This window comes from Solenopsis invicta, chromosome 9 (genome assembly GCF_016802725.1).
Source record: "Solenopsis invicta isolate M01_SB chromosome 9, UNIL_Sinv_3.0, whole genome shotgun sequence".
Classification (NCBI taxonomy): Eukaryota; Metazoa; Arthropoda; class Insecta; order Hymenoptera; family Formicidae; genus Solenopsis; species Solenopsis invicta.
Window position 1 is genome coordinate 769,938 of NC_052672.1, and position 22,176 is coordinate 792,113.

Here is a 22,176-nt window from a genome sequence, read left to right on the forward strand (position 1 = left end):
AAAATAATCAGTTTTCGAGTAACAAAAGATGATATAATTATTTAAAAACAATGGAAATTTCATTCTCCTTACATTATTACAATACAACTGTGCTTATTGTTAATCTTCATCAGCTACGCAATATAAATTACCTCTATAAAAAACCGTCTATTTTTTAACTATAAAGTCAACGAATATGTAAAAATTGCTTTTAATATGAGCCCAAATAAAGCAAAAGTAGCATTTATCTTTAAAACAGGAAATTACTGTCATGTTTGTCCGAGATCCGTCCAGAATTAAAATATTGATAACAATTCATCGGTCGGTGGCGAGAATTCAGTTAAGTCCAAAAAAAAACTTGTTAAATAATGTTAAAATTACAACAGTCAATTTATAGATAAACTAAATGATATACTAATTAGAACGGTCAAATATTTAAAAAAAAAGAAAAAAAATTGTCAAAACTTACAGATTTTTTTAAAAGTGATCTTCAATCGTTTTAATAAGATTTCAAGTCAGATATTAAAAGTTTTTTTTTATAGAACAAATGTGTCTTATCATTTTTCATGGTCTCTGTTTTAGAAACGCTATCTCGAGGATGACTATGTAAGTTTACTTATTTGTAGATCAATAAATAGTATGTAGAGTTGAAGTATGTTTATAAAGCGCTAGTTTACACGAGTTTCTAATGAATTAACTCATTTAGATAAGCTCTGTCATGTAATTAAGTACCTGCATGGCAGTTTAAGCTATTATTTTTTATTCTTGTATGTGAATTACTTCTGGTATTAATTTTTTATGATAATTCTTTTTATGGTTTGATATTTTAACTTTCTCCTAATTGTGTAATTAAAATTTACGATGTAGTGATCACTGAATGTCCATCTGATCTAATTTTATATTGTTTTTGTATTCTTTCACCCAGGTTTCCAATTGTCTTTCAATTTGACCTAAGAAGCATCGCAATCTCTACAACAAATTTTATACACCACACAATTGTTTAATAAGTGTTTAATAATTGTTATCCTTTCTATAGTTTTATTAATCTTTTACGACACCGGTAATCCATGACCGTTTATAATTTATCTACGATCAAATAAATAATAAAATCAATAAACAATAAAAAACAAAAAAAAAGATTTAAAAATTCACAAAACATAAATAAAATGTAGGTGAGAAATGTTCGTTATTGATCACAGCTCGAAAACATAAATTCATTCATCTCGTGTAATATTTCTACTTTGACAGCAACTGTTTTTATCAGTTTGAACTCCAAATTAAACGATCTACGTTCAGCTCGTTAACAATGTTACCTGTGAGTCGGAGGTGGCGATGCTTGAGCGGCACAAGTTAGCGCAAGTGACGATATCGCATTTCTTACATAAGTGCTGCTCTTCGCGTCGTTCTGAAAGGCAGGTGCCTTCGATCCCACGGGCTCTGGAGCGAAGCGAGAAGAAGTACGCGTTTGAATATCTTACGATAATCCTTCCATTCTCTCAATTACCTGAACGACGGTACGGGAAACCCCTGCGCAGGACAATGCAAGCTCGATGCGCTTCCCGCGGCGCGTATAAACGAGTTGACACGATCGTCACTCGAGAATTTCGGTCCCTTCGCTCCCATCGGCTCTAATAATACAAGAATCGCATGGATCGATTTGCGAATCGAAAAAACTATACAAAAAGATGCGTGGTTTTGAAGTAAAAACTTTTGGAAAATAAAACGATTGCCTCTCGATTGCCTTTCCATAAAACGTTCTGTCAGCACCATGTGCTCTCACTAATGACGCGCAAATCAATAAAGGGCACAATCACGCTTTAAGTACCTGAACGCTGGTACCGGGTGACCCTGCGCTTGGCACTGTATAGCGAATCCGATCGTCGATTTAGTTCGTAGCCAGCGTTTTGCATCACCCGTGACGGAAGGCGCCTTACTACCTATCGGTTCTTTACGCAAATAAACATTACAGGCTTTCGCCATACAAACGTCTTATCGTTAGAAAAATTAAGAAATTATCGATTAAATAGATCGCATTGACGCGATTGAGGAAAAAATGGTTTCAATCGACTTATAATTCGCTCATACGGGATTTACCTGAACGCTGGCACAGGGTAAGCTTGCCCTTGGCAGAGAATCACGATGTGCGTATCGGTGCGCCTTTCCATCAGACTGCCCTTCTCCCCCAAAATCGAGGGCGCTTTAGTGCCCACCGGTTCTATCGACGTACAAGACACTTTAATTGCTCGGAAAAAGGAATTACGCGAGAATTTTGTTACCTAAAACTGGGCACAGGGTGGCCCTGACCCGGGCACGTCAGTACTACGCTGGATCTCGCGATCGTTTCTTTCCACCCGCGTTTCATTTCGCCGATCAGTGCCGGTGCTTTACTTCCAATCGGCTCTGACAATTCAGAAAAGTGTTTCAACGAAAGTGTTTCAAAGCGATTGAAACCGGAGATGAAAAAAAAGGTTCATTCGTAAAAAAAAACTGTTTCTTAAAAAACTTTTCTTTTTCAAAAAAAGTTTTTCATTATTTTTTTTTTTGCAAGACTGTACGTTTATTTCTACGTTAAAAAAGTTTACCTAAAACTGGGCACAGGGTGACCCTGAGCTGGGCAGAACAATATAACCGTGTAGCCCTCCCTTCTTTCCTTCCATCCACCTTTCAAATCGCCTGTCAATGCCGGCGCTTTACTGCCGACCGGTTCTGGCGGACAAAAGCCGAGAAATCAGAAAAAGTAGCACGTAACACGTGTTCATTAACTGCGGTAACATTACCTAAAAGAGGGTACAGGATATCCCTGCGCCGGACACGGTAATACTGCGCTCGAACCCGCTCTCTTCTTCAGCCATCCCCCTCTTATCTCGTTCGTAAGAGCCGGGGCTTTAGTTCCGATCGGCTCTGCCGATTGCAAACGTTCGTGCGATCAACCACTTTACAGTTTAAAAAATTAATTGTACGCACATACCACTCAAGATTAAGTTTTCATTCGGATTAGAACAGCAAATCGATGCTGTGTTTATTATTAAGGACAATAAATCGAAGCAAATTTAAAAAAATCTGAGATTATAATAAAACAAAGAGTAATCGATTTACTTTAGATCGAAAGATATACGTCTTGCAGGACACATATCTAATTATGTCCTTCCTGCGCTATGTCATTACCTAAAGGAGGGTACAGGATATCCCTGCGCCGGGCACGATAATACGGCATTCGAGTTCGCTCTCTTCTTCAACCATCCAGCTCTTAATTCGCTGAGAGCCGGCGCTTTAGTTCCAATCGGTTCTGACGATTACAAACGTTCATGCATTCAATCAATTTACAAAGTTAATTGTACATGCTTATTCTTGTGTCAACTGATTGTATTCAAATAAAGAAGTAAGTTAAATAATTCGATTGATCTTTTATTAAAATTCAAAAAAGATTAATCGTGTTATCATTATAAACAATAAATTGAAACAAATCCAACGAATTGAAAAATAATAAAATAATAAAAAGTAAACAATTTTTACTTTCGATTGACGTAGATGAATTTTACAGAGCTTAAAGCTTAACCAATATTAATACCAACTTTGTCATATCTAATTACGTTTTATGCCATTACCTAAAAGAGGGTACAGGATAACCTTGCGCTGGACAAAATAATACGACAGCGGATCGGACTGCAATCTCCATCAACACGCCCTTCACGATGCCAGTTACCGCTGGAGCTTTGCTTCCGACCGGCTCTAATCATTTATGCAACGATTGCTCAGGGCACCGATATTTTTACTCGATACGGACACTCGTTGTGTTTTTATGTAACCTTTATGTTGGAACAGGAGACCCCTTCGTTCACGAGAAACGGAGCGGAAAATCAAAGCAGAAAAACGGCGCGTAGAGATAAAATGTGAAACGAGGAAACAATAATTTGTGCTTAATTCGCATAATTGTTCGTAATCTCCAATTCACTGTAAAATGCGATTTGTTTTTCCTTTTTTAAGATATATGTACATATAGAAGGCAATATACCTAAAAGAAGGCACGGGATATCCCTGTGCTGGACACGGTAATACGACACTGGATGCTCTAGTCTTTTCCATCCACACACCTTTTACATCGCCCGTAAATGCAGGCGCCTTGCTGCCCACAGGTTCTAATGTGTAAAGATACATGCGGTAAACAATAAGAAAATCGTTTTTTTTTTCCTAAAGGGACAGGGGACCCTTCTGCAAAGTAATGCGTAATCAATAATGCTCAACTAATATCAATAACATAACTTACAATTGCGAAAGATTGATACGAACGCAAATATATTTCCGAACAACTCTATTTTATAGAAAAGAAAACCGCTAAAAATTTACCTAAATGAAGGTACCGGATAGCCCTGCGCAGGGCAAAACTGAACAATGCTAGAAGCAGCTTCGCTATTCATCCAACCTCCTTTTAAAGTACCCGTCAACGTCGGCGCTTTGCTTCCCACTGGCTCTGACAATTTATAGATAGACACAATCATGCTATGAGACTCGCTTTTATTGCTCGCTCTATGACTTTATTAGTATTTGTATGCATGTACCTATACGTTGGAACTGGGAACCCCTGTGCGGGACAGAAAAGGGTCAGATCGTCTCCTCGAACGCGATGGTACCAAGCTAGCTTTGCATCGTTCGAGAACTTCGGCTTCTTTGTGGCAACCGGTTCTAATTACATGATAGGCAAGATAGAGAAGTAAAACTCTCCTCGCATGTTGTAAGAATTACCTACTGCTCTATCTACGATTTAGGTACTTGCGTGTATGTACCTATGCATTGGAACTGGGAACCCCTGCGCGGGACAAAATAGAGTAAGATCGTCTCCACGTGCGCGATCGTACCAGGCTTTCTTTGCGTCGCTCGAGAATTTCGGCTTCTTCGTGGCGACTGGCTCTGATTAAGGATGACGAGAAATAAAATGAGGCTTTTCGCATGCTGTAAGAATGTCGTGCTGTTCAGCTGTTTTGTTCAGCTGTGTACATGTACCTATACGCGGGAACTGGGAACCCCTGCGCGGGACACAGCAGAGTCAGATCGTCCCCTCGAACGCGTTCGTATCCAGAAAACTTCGCGTCGCTCGAAAATTTCGGCTTCTTCGTGGCGACCGGCTCTAATTGTACGATAGAAAATTGAAATAAGACTCTCCTCGCATGCTACAACAGTCACCTATTGCTCTATCTAAAGGCTTTAGAGTACTTGCGCAAATACCTATATGTGGGAACTGGGAACCCCTGCGCGGGACACAACAAGGTCAGATTGTCTCCTCGAACGCGATCGTACCATGCCAGCTTTGATTCGCTCGAGAACTTTGGCTTCTTCGTGGCGACTGGTTCTAATTACATTGAGGAGCATGAGGCTAGTCGTCGCATGACTATATCATATTTCAACGCATTTCAAAAACGAAGAAATCCGAATAATCGCACCGGAAATCGTGAGAGTTCCATGGATTACTGATAATAATGAAGACGTTGTGTGTAAATTGCGAAAGCACATGTAACTTGAAATCGTCAGTAGTGCAATTATTCTGGTACCTGGTTATAGGAACAGGATGCCCCTGCGCGTTACATGGCATGCTTACTTCCAATCCGCGGTTACGAACAAAGGAGAACGTTTTAACGTCTCCAATAAATGCGGGCGCTTTGCTCCCCATCGGCTCTAAATGAGAAAAATAAAGGACGTCACGAAAAATGTGAGCATTTCATATAACTGAACCCTCGGACAGCGTTCCCCTCGTCGACTTTTCGTAGCGATCGTTCCGTAAAAGATGCGAAAGAAAATTCGATCCAACTCCCTCCGCTTTAAATAATAAGTAATATGTAAACATAATATTGCGAATAACGTAAAAGTGCCAAAAATAAAATTGTTCAATATGCACACGTAAGTTGCATGTACATATTTTCGAAATGTTTCTAAAATAACTTGTAAACTTTAATATTCATAGAACGACTTTTCCACAGGCAAGTAAAAATTGTCTATAACATGGAGTGACTATCGTTTCGAGAGATCAATGTTACTTGAATCCTTATTAAATATCGTACCTAGACATGGGAGGAGGATGGCCTTGGGCATTGCATGGAAGACTGAGTTCTGCGTTCGCTTTCCGCGCCAATAAAGATATCTTTGCTTCGCCGGCAAACGCGGGCGCCTTGCTGGCGACAGGCTCTAAAGAATATCGACTTCCTATTATTACAAAATCCAATTTTCGCTCGCATATTTGAAGCGGGAACAGGGTTTTCCCCTTGCCAACAACAAACTATTATACTGCATATTATTAAGTTTGCTTTTAAATAGATGAGCTCTTTTGTAAAATAGAATTTAGCAGCTTTCATTCTGCTACAAAAATAAAAATAGTATTATTGCTTTGATAACACTCCCGTGTATCCTTATTAATTAATAATGCTGTAATAATCTCGTACCTAGATAGTGGAGGAGGATGACCCTGAGCATTACAAGACAGACTAACGTCCATGTTCGCTTTTCTCACCAGCAGAGATAGTTTTACGTCACCCGCGAAGGCGGGTGCTTTGCTTCCGACAGGCTCTGAAGAATGTTACATATAATCTACTTAGAAAAAGCTATCTTTTACACCCCCTCGCCCCTATACATTGCGTGGGAACAGGGTTTCCCCAAAACAACAAAGCTCAACCTTGGTCAATCGATGTAAGTTGATTCCGCTTCTTTTGAATATCATCCACATCGATACGAAAAGTTCTATTTACAAAGTCGATCTTCGTCAATTACGAATCGAAAAACTGTTACCTAGTAGTCGGCACAGGACTTCCCTGAGCAGCACAGAAAACGCTAATAGGTTGTCCTTCATGTCTTCCGATCGTACGACTTAAATCGTCCGACGTTAATCTAGGCGATCTGGCGCCTATCGGTTCTGAAATTGATGAAAATTGGATGCAAGCGTAAGCACCACTCGTAGGAGATTACCTTGCGATTGGGATGGGAAATCCCTGAGCATTGCAGGCAAGCACCACGTCCGTACCCATGCGTCTAGGGTAAGCTCTAGAAGTGTCATCGGTGGAGAAAATCGGTGACTTAAACCCGACCGGTTCTACGAGAGACAACGTAACGGAAACGATCACTTTTACGCGACAACTCGCGACATTGCGAACAATAAGGGACCTAACAATTAGATCGTTATAAAACTGAAAGAAATCTCGTACGATTAAAAATCATTATAAATCGAAAATTCCATACACGATTAAAATACCAATTACTTTGAGACTTTTAATTGCGAAGAATGTCGACAGAATAGAGATATTCATGTCTCACCTTGAAATTGGAACAGGGTAACCTTGCACTGGGCACATTAGGTTCACTGCACCACGCGCTCTAGCTTCCATGAACTCAACTTTACGTACACTCGGCAATTTGGGTTTCGCGCTTGATGTCGGTTCTAAGAGGTATGCGAGAACGAAAATAAGCATTGTTAGGGGCAGGAGGTTTGTACTGACCGTGTAATGGGAACAGGGAACCCTTGAGCGGGGCAAGTCATCGACACCGCGGTGGAACTCGGCGTCGGCCTCACCACTTTTATGTCGGCATTCGTAAACTTTGGCTTAGCGCTGGACACGGGTTCTATTATACGTACATTGAGAAGACGTTAGTCACGCGCGTCGATATTACACGATATATTCTGAACGCTAGGACGTAGGTATCTTGTGGGAGAATCAGAAACAAGGCTAGATCGAATATCACAAAATTGCATTTCAAATATAAGAAGAGCATAAAATGTTCGCTAAACATGTAAACGTTTTAATACTCAAAATAAGTAATTAATATTTATTAATAATTATATATATACATATATACATATATAATTATTAATCATGTAATTATACTCCCTATAAGGAAACAAATTTAATAAGAAATAATTTTTTTATTGCTTTAGAAAAATTTAATAATGGTTATTTAATAAGTTTATTTAACAACAGTTAATTTTTAATGGCAAATTAGCCAATAATCATTTATTTTGAGTATTAAAGGCATACTAACAACGGTGCTTTTAATAATTTAAATAAATATGTAATTAATCACTGACCAAATAATTTTAATACTGCCAATATTAAAATTCTGTAAGTATTTCCTTCAAAATTTTTGAAATACAAAACGCAAAAAGAGTACTTTATATTTCAAATATTTATATTACATATAATTCTTTATACATGTATTTCAAATATTGATTAGCCTTGAATAAAAATAGTTCCGAAAAAAGTTATTAAATTTCTGTGCCGAGGGCAAGCAGGAATTAAGCGGGATCTAGTTGAATTTAATTTGAATAACAAAGACGATTAAGCCGGAAGGAAAAATCAATTGTTGCCCTTTAAAGTTCACTTTCTCTCTTGTTTACTCAATCACTTTCTGTACCGTAACCGCGCATTAACCAATATTCAGACAATCTTTGAATTCGATATACCTGTAATTCGGTACTGGAAATGCTTGAGCCGGACATGGTAAAGTTAGAGGTTGCTCACGTTGCACCGTGTATGTTGTGAAAGTGCGAGAATTTTCTGTCATTGGAAATTTTGGTTTTGTACTGGTAACCGGTTCTACAAAAGAAGAACCAAATTCATGAATCTTTAGTAATCGTGTGATTATTACCAAGTCAAAAATTCAATATTTTTATCACTTCGTTTAAGATTCATAATTGCATTATCAAACAATAAAATAGACAATTGCGAATTAATTCTTTGAAACATAAATCGACATTATTTTTACGATAAATCCTAAACGACATTTATTACAATACTATATCTCATCCTTTTTAATGCCTAAGAAACTCTATACCGGGACAAGGTATAAGTCATTAACAATCAAACGCGCCGTATCGACTAGCCAGAGCTCAGCAACCGTGAAACACTGGGGAGAATAATCACTTGCCATGACGTGTCCTCGATGACGTCACCCATCACCGGCACGATCAAAGACCGTCCCGAAAACAGAGGGCCAGGATAGTCCTGATGAATATGAAGCAATTTACCTGAATGCTGGCACGGGAAACCCTTGAACGGGGCACAAGAGAGTCGCGATGGAGCCCAATATCGCACTTGGATTCGTCGATTTCACGTCCAACGCTGTTAATTTCGGTTTCGAGCTCGACAACGGTTCTACATTCAACCAGAAATACAAACAAGCAAATACCGAATCATTCGACCGCATGAAATCGATGATCCCCCGCGCGCGCTTTATGACCCGGGACTTACTTGAAGACTGGGACGGGATACGCCTGAGCAGGACACTGCAGTGTCAGACTTTGGGCTTCCACGATCTCGAACGTACGGCTTTTATCGATAGTGGAGAACTTGGGCTTTGCGAAACCGACCGGTTCTATACAAATCAAAAACTTCTAATCAAATGCGAAGTCTCCATGCATTTGATTGATATAATGCATATATTATATTATTAAAGTAATTTAAATTAAATTCAAAAGAATTGACGACCTTTTCATCTCGGCAATATTATTATATCATAATAAATTTATAATTAAATATAAATTATAACATATTTACTACTAATTAAGAACTCTCATTAAAGCTTTTCTTATAAATAAAAGGAAAACCGAGATTAATCGTAAATCTCATTTTATGGTTTTTTTTTACGCGAGAGATCGATACTGGGACAGAGTATCCATCCTCGAAGAGAAAAGAAGCTCTCAGATATTGTCTGTCGGATTCTCCTCTCTCCACGACAATAGCGGGAAGATCGACCAATACATCAACCTACCTATATGTAGCGAGCGGAAAAGCTTGAGCCGGGCATAACAACGTAAAGCCCATGCCTTTTGTAACGCGTAGCCCAACGTCGTTTACAGATGGAAACTGAGGCTTGGTGCTTGACGCGGGTTCTAAAAACAGAACGCTAGACAGTCCGATATGCGCAAAGCTGGCGACGCCAGATTACTTTGACTATACTAGAATAGGGTTTGCCCTCTTCGCCAACAACGATGAACATTTTATGTTTATGTTAATAACGAGCAAATGGAAATTAACTCACTGTAGAAGTAATGACAGCATTTATAAATTTTGTAATTACAAGGAATGAGACAAATTACACGAAATTACACAGAGTAGTTCAGAAGTTGATTACCTGACGAAATAACATTGTTGCTGTAGGATGCTGAGGTAAAAGAACGAGAAAAGTAAATATTTTTGATGTCTTAAGTCTCTTCAAAAATAATAAACGCCTACCTATAAAAAGGTACCGGAAATCCTTGAGCAGGACAAAGAAGGTTAACGCCTCTTTGTGAAGAAATACTAAATCGCTGAAGATCACTCGAACCGGACAACTGCGGTCGCGTGCTGGACACCGGTTCTGATGGAAAGAATCACTTTTTTGCGGAAGAAAAAGAAGTCTTTACCTGTATAATGGGACGGGGAACCCTTGAGCAGGACACAGTAATGTCATCGCACCTCTTAGGTACACTTTGAATGTCTGTGAATCCGCCAGCGACGGAAATTTCGGACGAGAGCTTGCGACTGGTTCTATGAAAATTCGGAGGTGCCAAAGAAGCATCGATAAACGCGATATTTCTCTTTTACTTAAACTATCAATCATATGCATGAAACATAATTGCTAATAAACCTCAACATATTATAACGAGTTATGTAACAAAATATTTGAGCTGAACAAGGCTTACTTAATTTATTTTATTTTTTAAAAACTGTGTTTAATAGAGTTATTAAAATAAAGTTTACAAACTTTAATTATCTTAAAAGAGCGGTCAATTACGAGGCACCAAGTTACTATCACTACATAAGATAACAAGAAAATTTTGTCATAACAATTCAAATATAATATTCACACATACAGATGAATGAAACGTTACCATAGAAAAAGATAATCACAAACAGCAATTAATTATTTAAGCGATAAAAACACCCATTCCATAAGAAAAAAAATCTTTGACAATTAATTGAAAAGATCCTTAACAACACACTAAAAAAGGGAGGCACAAAAAGAATATATCTCAAAACGCGATTGTTACTTGTTACAAATGATTGCCTCTTACCTAAAGAGTATAGCTTACCATAACATTCATAAAGAAAATATTTCTTATAGGAACATTGTTTTCTCGGTGAATTTTCGACTCCATAAAGATACAAGTCTATTATTTTTTATATTGCTCGTTATTGATCGATCTATTAAAATAATTGCAATTGCATGTATCGAGCCTTATTATTAAAAATTCTATTGACTGTGGGAGAATTTTCACCTAAATGCTGATTTGGATTTAATATACTTTCTACTATTGAAATTTTGATAGCTTAAAGTAGCATTTTATAAAATTTGTTTACTTTTTATATAGAAATAACATTAGTTCAATTATTCTAACTTATAAAGTAGAAAAAAACGTTATTAAAAACGTTATTATTTAAAACGTTATTAAAAATTCTTGACTTTGTGAGTGAATTTTCATCTAGAGTACACTGAGAAAAAAATTCCTAAATTTTAATAAATATTATTCAAATAATACTAATAATACATTTACTTTATTTACGGTATATAAATAATTACTCTATAAGAAAAAATGATACTTAAGTTAATGATTCTTATACTAAATAAATATTTATTATTTACATTTAGTAAACATTTCAATAGTACTATGCGAATAAATATTTTTAAAAATTTAGTAATCTTTCCCTTAGTATATTAATGTAAAAAAATGTGAGTAACATTCTAAGGTTAAAAAAGAGATTAAGAATTAATAAGCATCGGATTTAAGAATTTAAAAAAATAAAATTAATTAAACGGACCTTATTCATCCCAAGTACCTTCTATCATATTCACACATCGTAATCACAGATACATTGTAGATGATAATTTGTTTCTAATAACAAGTGTGTTTAAATAAATAATTTAGTATTTTAAAAAAATGTTTAATGCATTTGATAAAATAAATTATCAATAAATTACATTTCAAATACGAGATAATCAATCATCGGAAATTGATGCATGTACTGAGTCGTATAGACATTGAAAGATCAAAAGAGAAGAGTGAGAACAGAGCGTGCACACACCGTCTTTTCGTCCGCAATTTCCTTCCTCGTCTTTCTTACATTATTCCGCATTGCTGTTGCGCATCAACCGGAATATCGTCGCTCTAGAGTACGCACTCGCTTTCTTATGACTTGGGCGTTTTGTATAATACCTGAAAGCTGGAACGGGGAAGGCCTGTGCCGGACACATGAGAGTTAGCGGCCAATCGCAGTGAACTGTGTACGTACGCGAATTCTCTGTCATCGGAAATTTCGGTTTTGTGCTGGCGACTGGCTCTACAAGAAAGCGAAAGAAAAAGCACGAGCGTACAACGCGATATTTACAATCATACAATCGCGACATGCGACAACTTAAACTAATAGAATTTTATTTCTCTTTGAAAAAATTATTATAAAATTGCTGAGACAGGGCATATTAACAATTGTATTATGAGAAAAATATTATTGAAACAGTAAACAAATATTTTCGGAATAACACAATTAAAAGAAAAAAAAATGATACTGTTGAACTTTAATTGTTAAAAATATTTACGATTTCAGAAAACAATGGACTTTAATTACGTGGACGCTCGTGCTCTTTCTATCATCCCCTCCCCCCTCACCGCAAAAAACAATGTTATACTTTATTTCTAAAATCTAAATCTGCGATATAACCTTGTCCCACCTATGCGATGGTACCGGAAACCCTTGAGCAGGACAGAGTAGAGTCAGAGAGTCTCTCTGGTTCGAGATAAATCCGCGTGAATTATCCATTGTCGGAAACTTTGGGCGTACGCTCCCTACGGGTTCTACAAAAAGATCACGGGCGTCGAAGGAAACGTGTCAGAAGCGCTGACAACGTTACAATGATCCACTTATATATGCCAGGGGACAGGGAACCCTTTGAACTCATTGAAGTGATAACCAGCTCGCAATTCATTATTTAACCAGATGTTTGTGTATAATTTCGTGTCACGATTCAATATTTCTTGAGCATTATATCAGGAACTTTTGTAAAAAATATCTAATTCTCTAGAGCCTCTCAATTTACTATTATAAAAATGTATTGTTGTAAAGATTTGTAAAAAAAAAAACTACACCATACGAAAGCTTTCGATTGTATGTTATTATATTTAAATCGACGTTTGATCAGTCCTACCTATAAGACGGAAGTGGGAATCCTTGCGCGGGGCAAAAAAGTGGCAAGCTCTCGTTGATCTTCGTCACGAATCCAATCAGGTTGATAGTACTCGAAAGTTTTGGACGTGCGCTCGCTACGGGCTCTACCAGGCGCAGCCCCGGAGAGAAGAGGATAATTGTGAAGACGACAATGAAACATCTTCGCGAATTTCGACTTACTTTTGAAACGGGACAGGGAACCCTTGAACGGGGCACAACAAGGTGACGGATCCACCTTTGATCATGCGAAAGCCTCTGATGTCGTCTATCGTCGGGAATTTCGGTTTCACGCTGCCAACCGGCTCTAAACATTATTGAACCGTACATATACACTGTATATATTACCGCCAACTGGGACATCGTCCGTGTATAGTACGTACAGGAGAGAATGGGAAATCCCTGAAGCTCAAACTATTTTTCAAATTTACGCGGTGGAAATGTAACGTAACATGGCTTTATCCTTTGACGCTACACAAATCTCTGTATTACTATAATGCCACAATTGTAGATCTCGTTTAACGTTTAACTTTAAAAAGAGAAGATTCTCTGTAATAATCTCGTAATATATTATATACAATAATATAAAATATAATAAATATGGACAAATAAGAAAAAGTATTAAAATCAGACGAAATTATAGATTCGTAAAATTAACTTGTTAATAGAGGAATTTATTAGAAATTTTGGTTAAAATCCGTTAATTAAGTTGAAGCCATATCGCTAATTAGAGAACAGTGTTATATGAAATGAGAAGATCGCCGCGACGTTAGGTACCGCCATCGCTAATTACGAGCAGCTTCACCGCAAGCACGGAATATTTAATCGCAATTCCTTAATGGAGAACCAACGCTTTAAGAGCAGAGTGACATCAAGGCGGCTCGATGATGTAATACCTATATGACGGGACCGGGAAGCCCTGTGCGGGGCACAGAAGCGGCAAAGTTCCGTTGGTAGACGTGATGAGGCCGTTTATATTGCTGACGCTGGGAAACTTTGGACGTACGCTTCCTACAGGTTCTGTGACGGATTGCGAAACCCGAGAAGAAGAGAGAAAGAAAGAAAAATACATGGCGAGTTTCGCGTAACGCGACTTACTTGTACAGGGGGACAGGGAACCCCTGAGCGGGGCACTGCAACGTGACCGAGCCGTCCTTCGTCGTGCGGAAACTCCTGGAGTCGTCGATCGTCGGGAACTTGGGCCTCACACTGCCGATCGGCTCTGATCATATCGTTTATAATTGGGGACTTGCGCGCCCGCTACGCGAACGGTCATCCCGAGAGACTCGCGTTCGCTCGTAATGGCTCGTGTTGTGGTCTCTACCTGTACGGGGAACCCCTGTGCCGGGCACATCAGGGCCGGGGAGTCTTTGACGAACGTCCGGAAACCGCGCACGTCGTCCGTCGACGGAATCTTTGGGCGCACACTGCCCACCGGTTCTAAAAATCATGCCGTTCCTGTTTTTGCATTCTTTATGACTTGCTCGTAATTTTGATACGAAGCAAGAGTCATCCTTGCAAAAAGATAGGCGATAAATTGACTCAACGTCGCGCGTCGTGATCATAAATTTATGAGTGTCTTCAGTAATAATGACACTAAATGCTTTAACTAGATCAATGAGAAGGAACGGGGAACCCCTGTGCACACATACACAACTCGGTATTATGAAACCTGATTTGACGATTAATGATATCTGTGTTGTAAAAAAATAAAGCTTGGAACTGTCTAATATAAATTTAAATCCGTCTGTCTTTTCCTCTCGTTCTATTATTTTTCTAAAATAATATTTATTATTAGGTTATTTTTTAATTTATAATAATTAATTATTTTTTCATTAAAGGTTAATATCTGCTATTTATATAAATAAAATGCTAGACTTTATGATAAATAATGATAAAACACTATCTAATTAAAATTGAAATAAATATATTTAAATATTTAGCTAAAATATAAAAAATAGATATTAAAGGGACACATGCACTTAAACAGATCAAAATAAGATTTAATTTTTGCCAATTTTTGTGAAAAAATGAGAAAATTTATAAGAAGAAACAGGAGTCATGTTAATTGTAAAATTATAAAAGAATCCTTTAACAGTTTTTAATGTTTCTAACCTAGTTTCTAGTATTTCCAGAAAAAAAATGTGCAGATCGATTGGCCAAACTGATATGTAATCACGCTTTTTTAGAAACATGATTTAGAAAAATGTGAGCATGCCATTTTGTATTATCTTTTAATAACATTTAAATTATAAAGAAAATAGGACATTTACAATGAAGTAAGCACGACTTCTCCATCTCTTTCTGTTCTCTTTCTTTTTTTTCTATAAAAAGTTTCGCATAGACCCTCATTTAATCATAAGTGTATAGGTTTTCTCAATTATCTCTCATCCTTTCCAATAGAATTCATTATCTCTAAACAGCTGCAATTAATAATTTGCGCCTATTAATTCCCTGTTATTTTATAAATTGTTGTCCCAGTTTTCAATTTAACAGATAAAGAAAAAGAGACCATTGTTATCGCGTTATATAAGCGCTATACTGATACAAGCTGCTTTACGCTCGTTTAATAGTGTCCAGTAAGTTAATCTGCGCTCTTTGATCAAGTGTCGTACCTATGAGACGGTACTGGAAATCCTTGCGCAGGACACAGAAGCGGTATATTGCCTTCCAAGCCCACGGAAAGTCCGTTTAAGTTGTCCATCGTAGGAAACTTTGGTCGTACGCTCCCCACGGGTTCTGCATAACGAAAAGCCGTAGTAGAACCGTATACTTGCCAAGCTCCCTGCTCGTGTCGTCAATCATCGTTATTACTACATTGCATCTTGCTCTAGTTAGCCCCTAGATCATTGCATCGCGTTAAAGTGACTCGACAGCTTTGCCTACGCACTATTGCACCGCTCGCACCGAGCAAAGCGATTCGTTTATCGACGCCATCCTGCCGATCACTGAGATTCAACGCGAAACGAAAGTGATGGCAAAGCGAAAGTGGTTTCGCACTCAATATCGCATTGTATTTACGATGATCCATTAGAGTGTACCAAAGAGGATCTCTTGACTCTCGACTTACGCGAATTACGGCGTATTGGGCGTAATTCGCGATTTCTTAACTCTTGACCCAAATTACGCGATAAAATAAGCCGTTGAGTGAAGGAATGATACACAAGTCACGAATAAAAACGGTAGACAAAAACAAAATTCTATTCAATTTAATGCGTTATTTTAGTTTAATATAAAAAATTTTTTTTTAAGAAATGAACATAATTGAAAAAGGATTTTTTTTTTCAAACTGAGAGAAAGTTGACTAATATCATTGTCACACTTAACGGCTTGAATAAACCTCCTAATTTATTGTAAAAGCAAACAAAAATCCTGACCGAATCCGCCTAATTCGCAGCACAGAACGAAGTTCAGCTGCGTTGAGTGCCACGTCTATTGAATTATGCGCAGCATCCACACGGTGAGATTCTCGGCTGAAAGAACATGTTCCGTAAACTTACCCCGCGAGAGCGAAGGACAGAGCCCGGAGATCACGGAAGGCGCCGCAAAGCGTCAAAAAAATTTCGCACAAGTCATTTCTTTCTTTCTTTCTTTCTTTGTCTACTTTTTCATTTGTCTTTCTTTGGACAATTCCTCTCGAAACCGATCATATCAAGAGTCGAGTTTTGGGCGGGCGGTGGCGCGTGCCCGCAGGGGTACCCTGTCCCAGCATTCAGGTTCACCCCCGAGCTTGATCGCGCTAAATGCCGAACATGCGTTTCGACTTTTCCAGGATAAGAGAAATTCGAAGGGTGATGTAAAAATATTGAGCGGCCTCTCTTGACTTAAGTTGACCTTTCGCGTTTTAGAAAGAAGACTGAGCGAATCGTCGATCAAGCTCGTTGGCGCAAACGATTGTACGTTCGTCGAACGTGATTGTAAACTCGAAAAGACAACTGATTTTCCAAAAATATGAAAATATCTTACAATAAAACAATGAAAACAATTTAGAAACTGACTTAAAATGTTGCGCAGTAATTGCTTGAAATATCATTTCGTATACATTTATTTCTGTTATGAAAAATCAATTATCTTTTGAATAGTAGTTTCGAACCTAGACACCTCGCAATGAACGATTTAATGACGACATTAAAAAAATATACGTTTTCAAATTTATGACAAATTGATAGAGCTACAAATTAGTATTTAGAAAAAAAGAAGTAAAAAGTTAATTACATATATTATATATTTATTATGATATTAAATTTATATTTATTCTGATTAATAATAACTTATAGTTGACAGACAAACGAATTATTACGCAATAGTAATTTCAAAATTAATTAACTTCCACAATTGTAATGTGCGTCTATGTAAATTAATTGCCGCGAATGACTGTATCGATTTACAAAGTTAAAACTGTGAATGGTACATGGTATCCAGGTCCGAAACAAGAAATACGATTCTGATTTCTTTCGAAAAAAAAAGTGATGCAGGACGTTGATTAGAGTAACTGTACCCCTTCGCTTACATCGAAGGATGATTGAGAAACGTTTTCAAAGAAAGAGATGTTGAATCAGAATCGTAATTTCCGTACGAAAGGAACGAGACACTTTTGCGTTTTGACTCACCAGTAATGACGAGACGACCCTTGGTTGCAGAGAGCCTAGTTTCGCCAGTGAGTCTGTGCTTCGTGCGGCATTGGTAAGTCTTGTATCCGTCCTCGGGCCCGACGTCTCTGATGTGTAGCTCTCCGGATGGCAGCACCAAGTATTTTCCATCTAAACCCGTTCAGATTTGCACGCGTTAGCCATTGCACAATTAGTCTCGCTTGCGTGACTCGTCGGGATAATCGATCGATTGATTACTGCTGATTGATTATTTGATGTCGCGCGATATTGCTACCAATTGATTAGTCACGAGCGCATCACTGCCGATTAATTACGAATGCGTATATGTTATTATTGGTATCAAAAGGAAGTCAATTATCCCGACTTAATCGCACGATGCTCGAATGGTGACGTAACAACAGTAAAATTCGAGACTTCGAGCACAATGCCATTTTACTTAATCCTGGAGTACTACCGTGGATGAGTTTTCACTCAACTGTTAATTCAAGTTCAGTATAATACTTTTTATTAAAATTTTGATAGCTTAAATTAACAATTTAATAAAATTTTGTTTAAATGAACATAGTGTCAGTTATTTTAACACCTCGCAATCTGCAAAATGGAAAAAAAGATTCCAAAATGTGTGAGTGAATTGTCACCCAGAGTAGTGTTAATATAAAAAAGATATAAGCAGGTTAAAACACGCATGCAATATTCGTGTACGAATTCGCCGAACTCTGAATGAAGACGGACCCTTCAATTTCCCGCTCCAACGATTCGGCGAATTCTTTATGGAATCAAAGCACGTTCGCCAAACAACAGCAAGGGAATCTCGCGCCCACGTCGAATCGTTCAGACTCATGGGAAAGATATTATGCGGAATCACGTCTTCATCTCTTCGCAAATGTAAATGTACGACGCGCAACATTCCCATCGCTTGTCGAAGCATCCAGGAAATCTAGATATTCTCAATGTATACAATACATATTATAATAAATGGAAAGAGAAATGCGAAAGCTGACACGGCTAATTATAAAATCTGCAGCATTTATTGATATTATAACGGTAAATATAAATAAATCGTTTTGTACAGACATTATTATCGTTAAATCAAGTATCTGTATGCAGCATCACTTGACACAGATTACTTTAAGCGAGATATAACGAATTGTCTATATTAATCCATTTTACACGTTAAAGTTAATCTCCATTGTGGTTGAAACTCCAGTTTCGACGCCTCTAACGAATCCGATCGCTTTTGCGGCCGAATCTCATCGACAAACGAGACTTCCTGGACTAGGCGAACTAGTTTCATGCGATCACACACAAGCGGTGTCCACAGCCATTTATCTACTATCACACGGGGAGGAGAGGGTACAGGCAGGTACGTGTAGGTGAGAAGAGACGGATGGGCCGATCGAACGACCCATCACAAAAAAAAAATCGGTGGAAAGTGGGAAGAGAGGTCTGGAACAGCGCGAGCAGCGGCAGTCAACGTCGTACAAATTTTCCACGTAAAATTCCCATATTGCACGGCACTTTTGAAACGAGGGGCATCCCATCGAAACGAGAGAACGCGTATATCTTGCATTTTGCACGCGAGCTGCGACACGATATCGATTCGAACGTAAAATCGGTAATCGATTGGTCGATAGAGCGGAAGCCGAGATGGAACGATTTAAACGATCTGGATTGATACCTTCGTTATTTCGCAACTATCAAATTCGTGTGTTGATGAAAAAAAAAAACAAAAGGTTTACTCCCCTTCCTCCCTCGCCATTCTCCTTTTCCCACCCATGTGTCAAAATTTACGGTAGAGCCATCGTCACTGCGCACGTATTTGTTTTGCGGATTTTTCGCGACTGTGAAGCCAGAGCGCGTTTTTACTTGCCATATCGAGCTGCGAGCATAATTTTTCTTCGAATACAAAAGAGCTCAAAGAACGAAGTATTATTACCGGATGACGGTGGAACATTATCATGAGAGAATCCTTGATCTACATTGCCGCATACTAATGACTTGACGAGTACTGTAATTCTGCGTTTATCGAACGCTTGAAACGCATCAGTCTTACAGAACGGATAATGCAAAGGAAATGTATCAGTTTTTCACGAAAATATAAGATACATCGAAAAGAAGGAGAGACGAGAAACCATAAGAAAAACTTATAGAAAAATCTGCTCCTAAACCGAATCTGAAGTATTCTTTGCAAATATTACCTCAGTCATACAATTTCGACTACGGAATAACATAAATGTACACAAAAATAGAACATAATTCCTAATTGCGTTCCATGCGTTTGCCTTTTCGATAAGTTTCCGCATGAAGAGCCGATTTGACGGATTACGAATACTGTAGAAACAGAAGAATCACGCGATATTCAAACAGAACGAAAATGACATGAAGTGTTGCATCGTGTACCGTAATCGGCGCTAGGATATATATCAGTGGTCTCGTCTTCGATCCAAGAATCAACCTCGACGAATTCGGCGACGAAGCTCGGTATGTGACACTTGATAATTGCGGCGTTCCCCCGAAGGACGTGTTCGTCCATCACGTTCACTGCATACCGCTGCCCGACAACTGCAACCAGACATCGGTTTCCGGCTTTACCATAAGGCGCACATCTCCCATCTGGCAGGACGCGTCGATCGTTCGTCGATTGATTATGACTTTGAATGTATGTACGTAGAAAATAAGAATGGAAAATAACGTATTAGCTTTTTGACAATAAATACGGCGTATTTCTTTCATTTCTTTCGATTCTTAATAATCTGCTGATATTATTTAATTACTAATTGTTTACTTTTTTTTATAAGTTTATCGATTATCCTTTGTCTCATTTGTTTACGTAAACGCAACTTATAACGCGATGATGTTGTTACATCATTTTTTAGTAACTCATAATTGTATTTATTTTATTGTAAAAAATGCTAATTCGATCAATTGTTCAAAGTAAATATTTATATTGTTTCATATCAAGAAAAAAAAAAGCAAACCAAAGATGTATTATAGTCTTGATTTAAAGACAAATTATTAGGCGAGAAAATAATGTATTTACGCTTTAACGAATTCAATTTCAAAGCTCATGGTAGAACATCGTTATGACGTTCAGAATTATTGCGAAATTCACATCAAGAATTCAAAAAAAATATCTGAATTAAAAATGTTTTAATTAATCCTGTTAATCACAAAAAAATTGCATAGCGTATGTTACGTGAAATAAATTTTTTCAGAATTCATAATAAAAGTGGATACTCGACGAACGATCCAACGTTATTCTCAAACATAGGTATACGTGATTATCACGACGGTTTTTTTCAATGACTCGATAAATTCCGCTTGGCGAGACGAGCGTACCGTAATCAGGAATCCTATTCACGTCACCGTTACATCTCCTTTTCTTTGTGAATCAAAATAAGCTCTACTGTCTACGGCAGCTAAAGAATATGTTCCTGTCGAAGAGGACTGGTCGTACGACCGGTCTTGAAATAGACGCGATCGATGTTCAACATTACGATTCGTTATACACGTTCAATGAACAAGTGGCACATCGATGCGCATCGCAACGATATGAGAGATATCTAATCGTGTTGCATGCGCCTTATACATTTCACACGTATGAACCAAACAAACACGATACCGTGGTATCGTTAAGAAGGAAGAAGGAAATTGTAGAAAGCGCGTGCAAGATGTTGAATAACCCGGTCGACTGATCCAGTTCTCTCTTTCGGTGATTCGCGCCCTATTCGAGACGAGACACTTGCGATCGTCCAGGCACACGTATACAAAGGACACAATGCGCAGCATGCATCCCTTCGGTTTTTAATACCATATGACTCTGCGTCGGCGACGTAACTACCGCCGTTGGAATCGATCCATCCCACCACGTCCACGTGGTCGGCCACGAAGGAGGGAACTTGACATTTGAAAATAGCCGCGTTGCCGCGTATCGCGAACTGATCGTAAACCTGAACCTCAAAGTATTGGGCGACCACTGCAAATGAAGCGAGAAAAAACAAGAGTTTGGCGTTTGTTCTAGATTGCCTAGTGCCGCGCCGCGGCGCCGGTGCGCTTTGATCGTGCCGATTAAAATTCCAATGAATCGGGGCTGTCTGTAAACTGGCTGAAAATTGCTGCCAGTTTCCGATCGTGCTCCTGTCGAGTCCAGCAACGTCCGATGCACGTGGACATGGGTCCAGTTTACCTAACTTAATTTAATTGCAAATTAGCAAACCTGCGCTCCCGTCTCTTAATTTCATATAGGAATTTGTTCATGGATACTGTACATTGAAGATCAATTTGCGAAAGATCAAACAAATATTACGCTTTTAAAAGAGTTTTCTACCTTGTTGCATTGATTTTTTAACAAGTTTTTAGGAATTTTTCAGAAAAAAGTGGATAAATGTTTTTCAAAATTATTTTGTTGTCCTCTA

At 38.1% G+C, this 22,176-nt stretch overlaps 1 protein-coding gene across 50 annotated transcripts in view; it reads right to left on the reverse strand.

Annotated features, from left to right (window-relative positions):
* LOC105203138 (Down syndrome cell adhesion molecule-like protein Dscam2) overlaps positions 1-22,176 on the reverse strand; it is a 78,654-nt gene that overhangs the window by 37,765 nt on the left and 18,713 nt on the right. For 13 of the 50 annotated variants that reach the window (XM_039453841.1, XM_039453844.1, XM_039453878.1 and 10 more), the window contains 2 exons: positions 17,762-17,911; positions 8,417-8,549 (listed from right to left, as the gene is read on the reverse strand). In XM_039453841.1, the coding sequence (XP_039309775.1) occupies positions 8,417-8,549; positions 17,762-17,911 (283 nt within the window). Of the gene's footprint in view, positions 1-1,292; positions 1,417-1,804; positions 1,926-2,073; positions 2,195-2,561; positions 2,686-3,991; positions 4,116-5,522; positions 5,647-6,029; positions 6,154-6,407; positions 6,532-6,750; positions 6,875-6,927; positions 7,052-8,416; positions 8,550-8,980; positions 9,108-9,203; positions 9,328-14,249; positions 14,374-15,766; positions 15,891-17,761; positions 17,912-20,161; positions 20,324-21,572; positions 21,738-22,176 lie in introns of all 50 variants that reach the window. The other 37 variants (XM_039453880.1, XM_039453856.1, XM_039453872.1 and 34 more) reach the window with 19 other exon arrangements.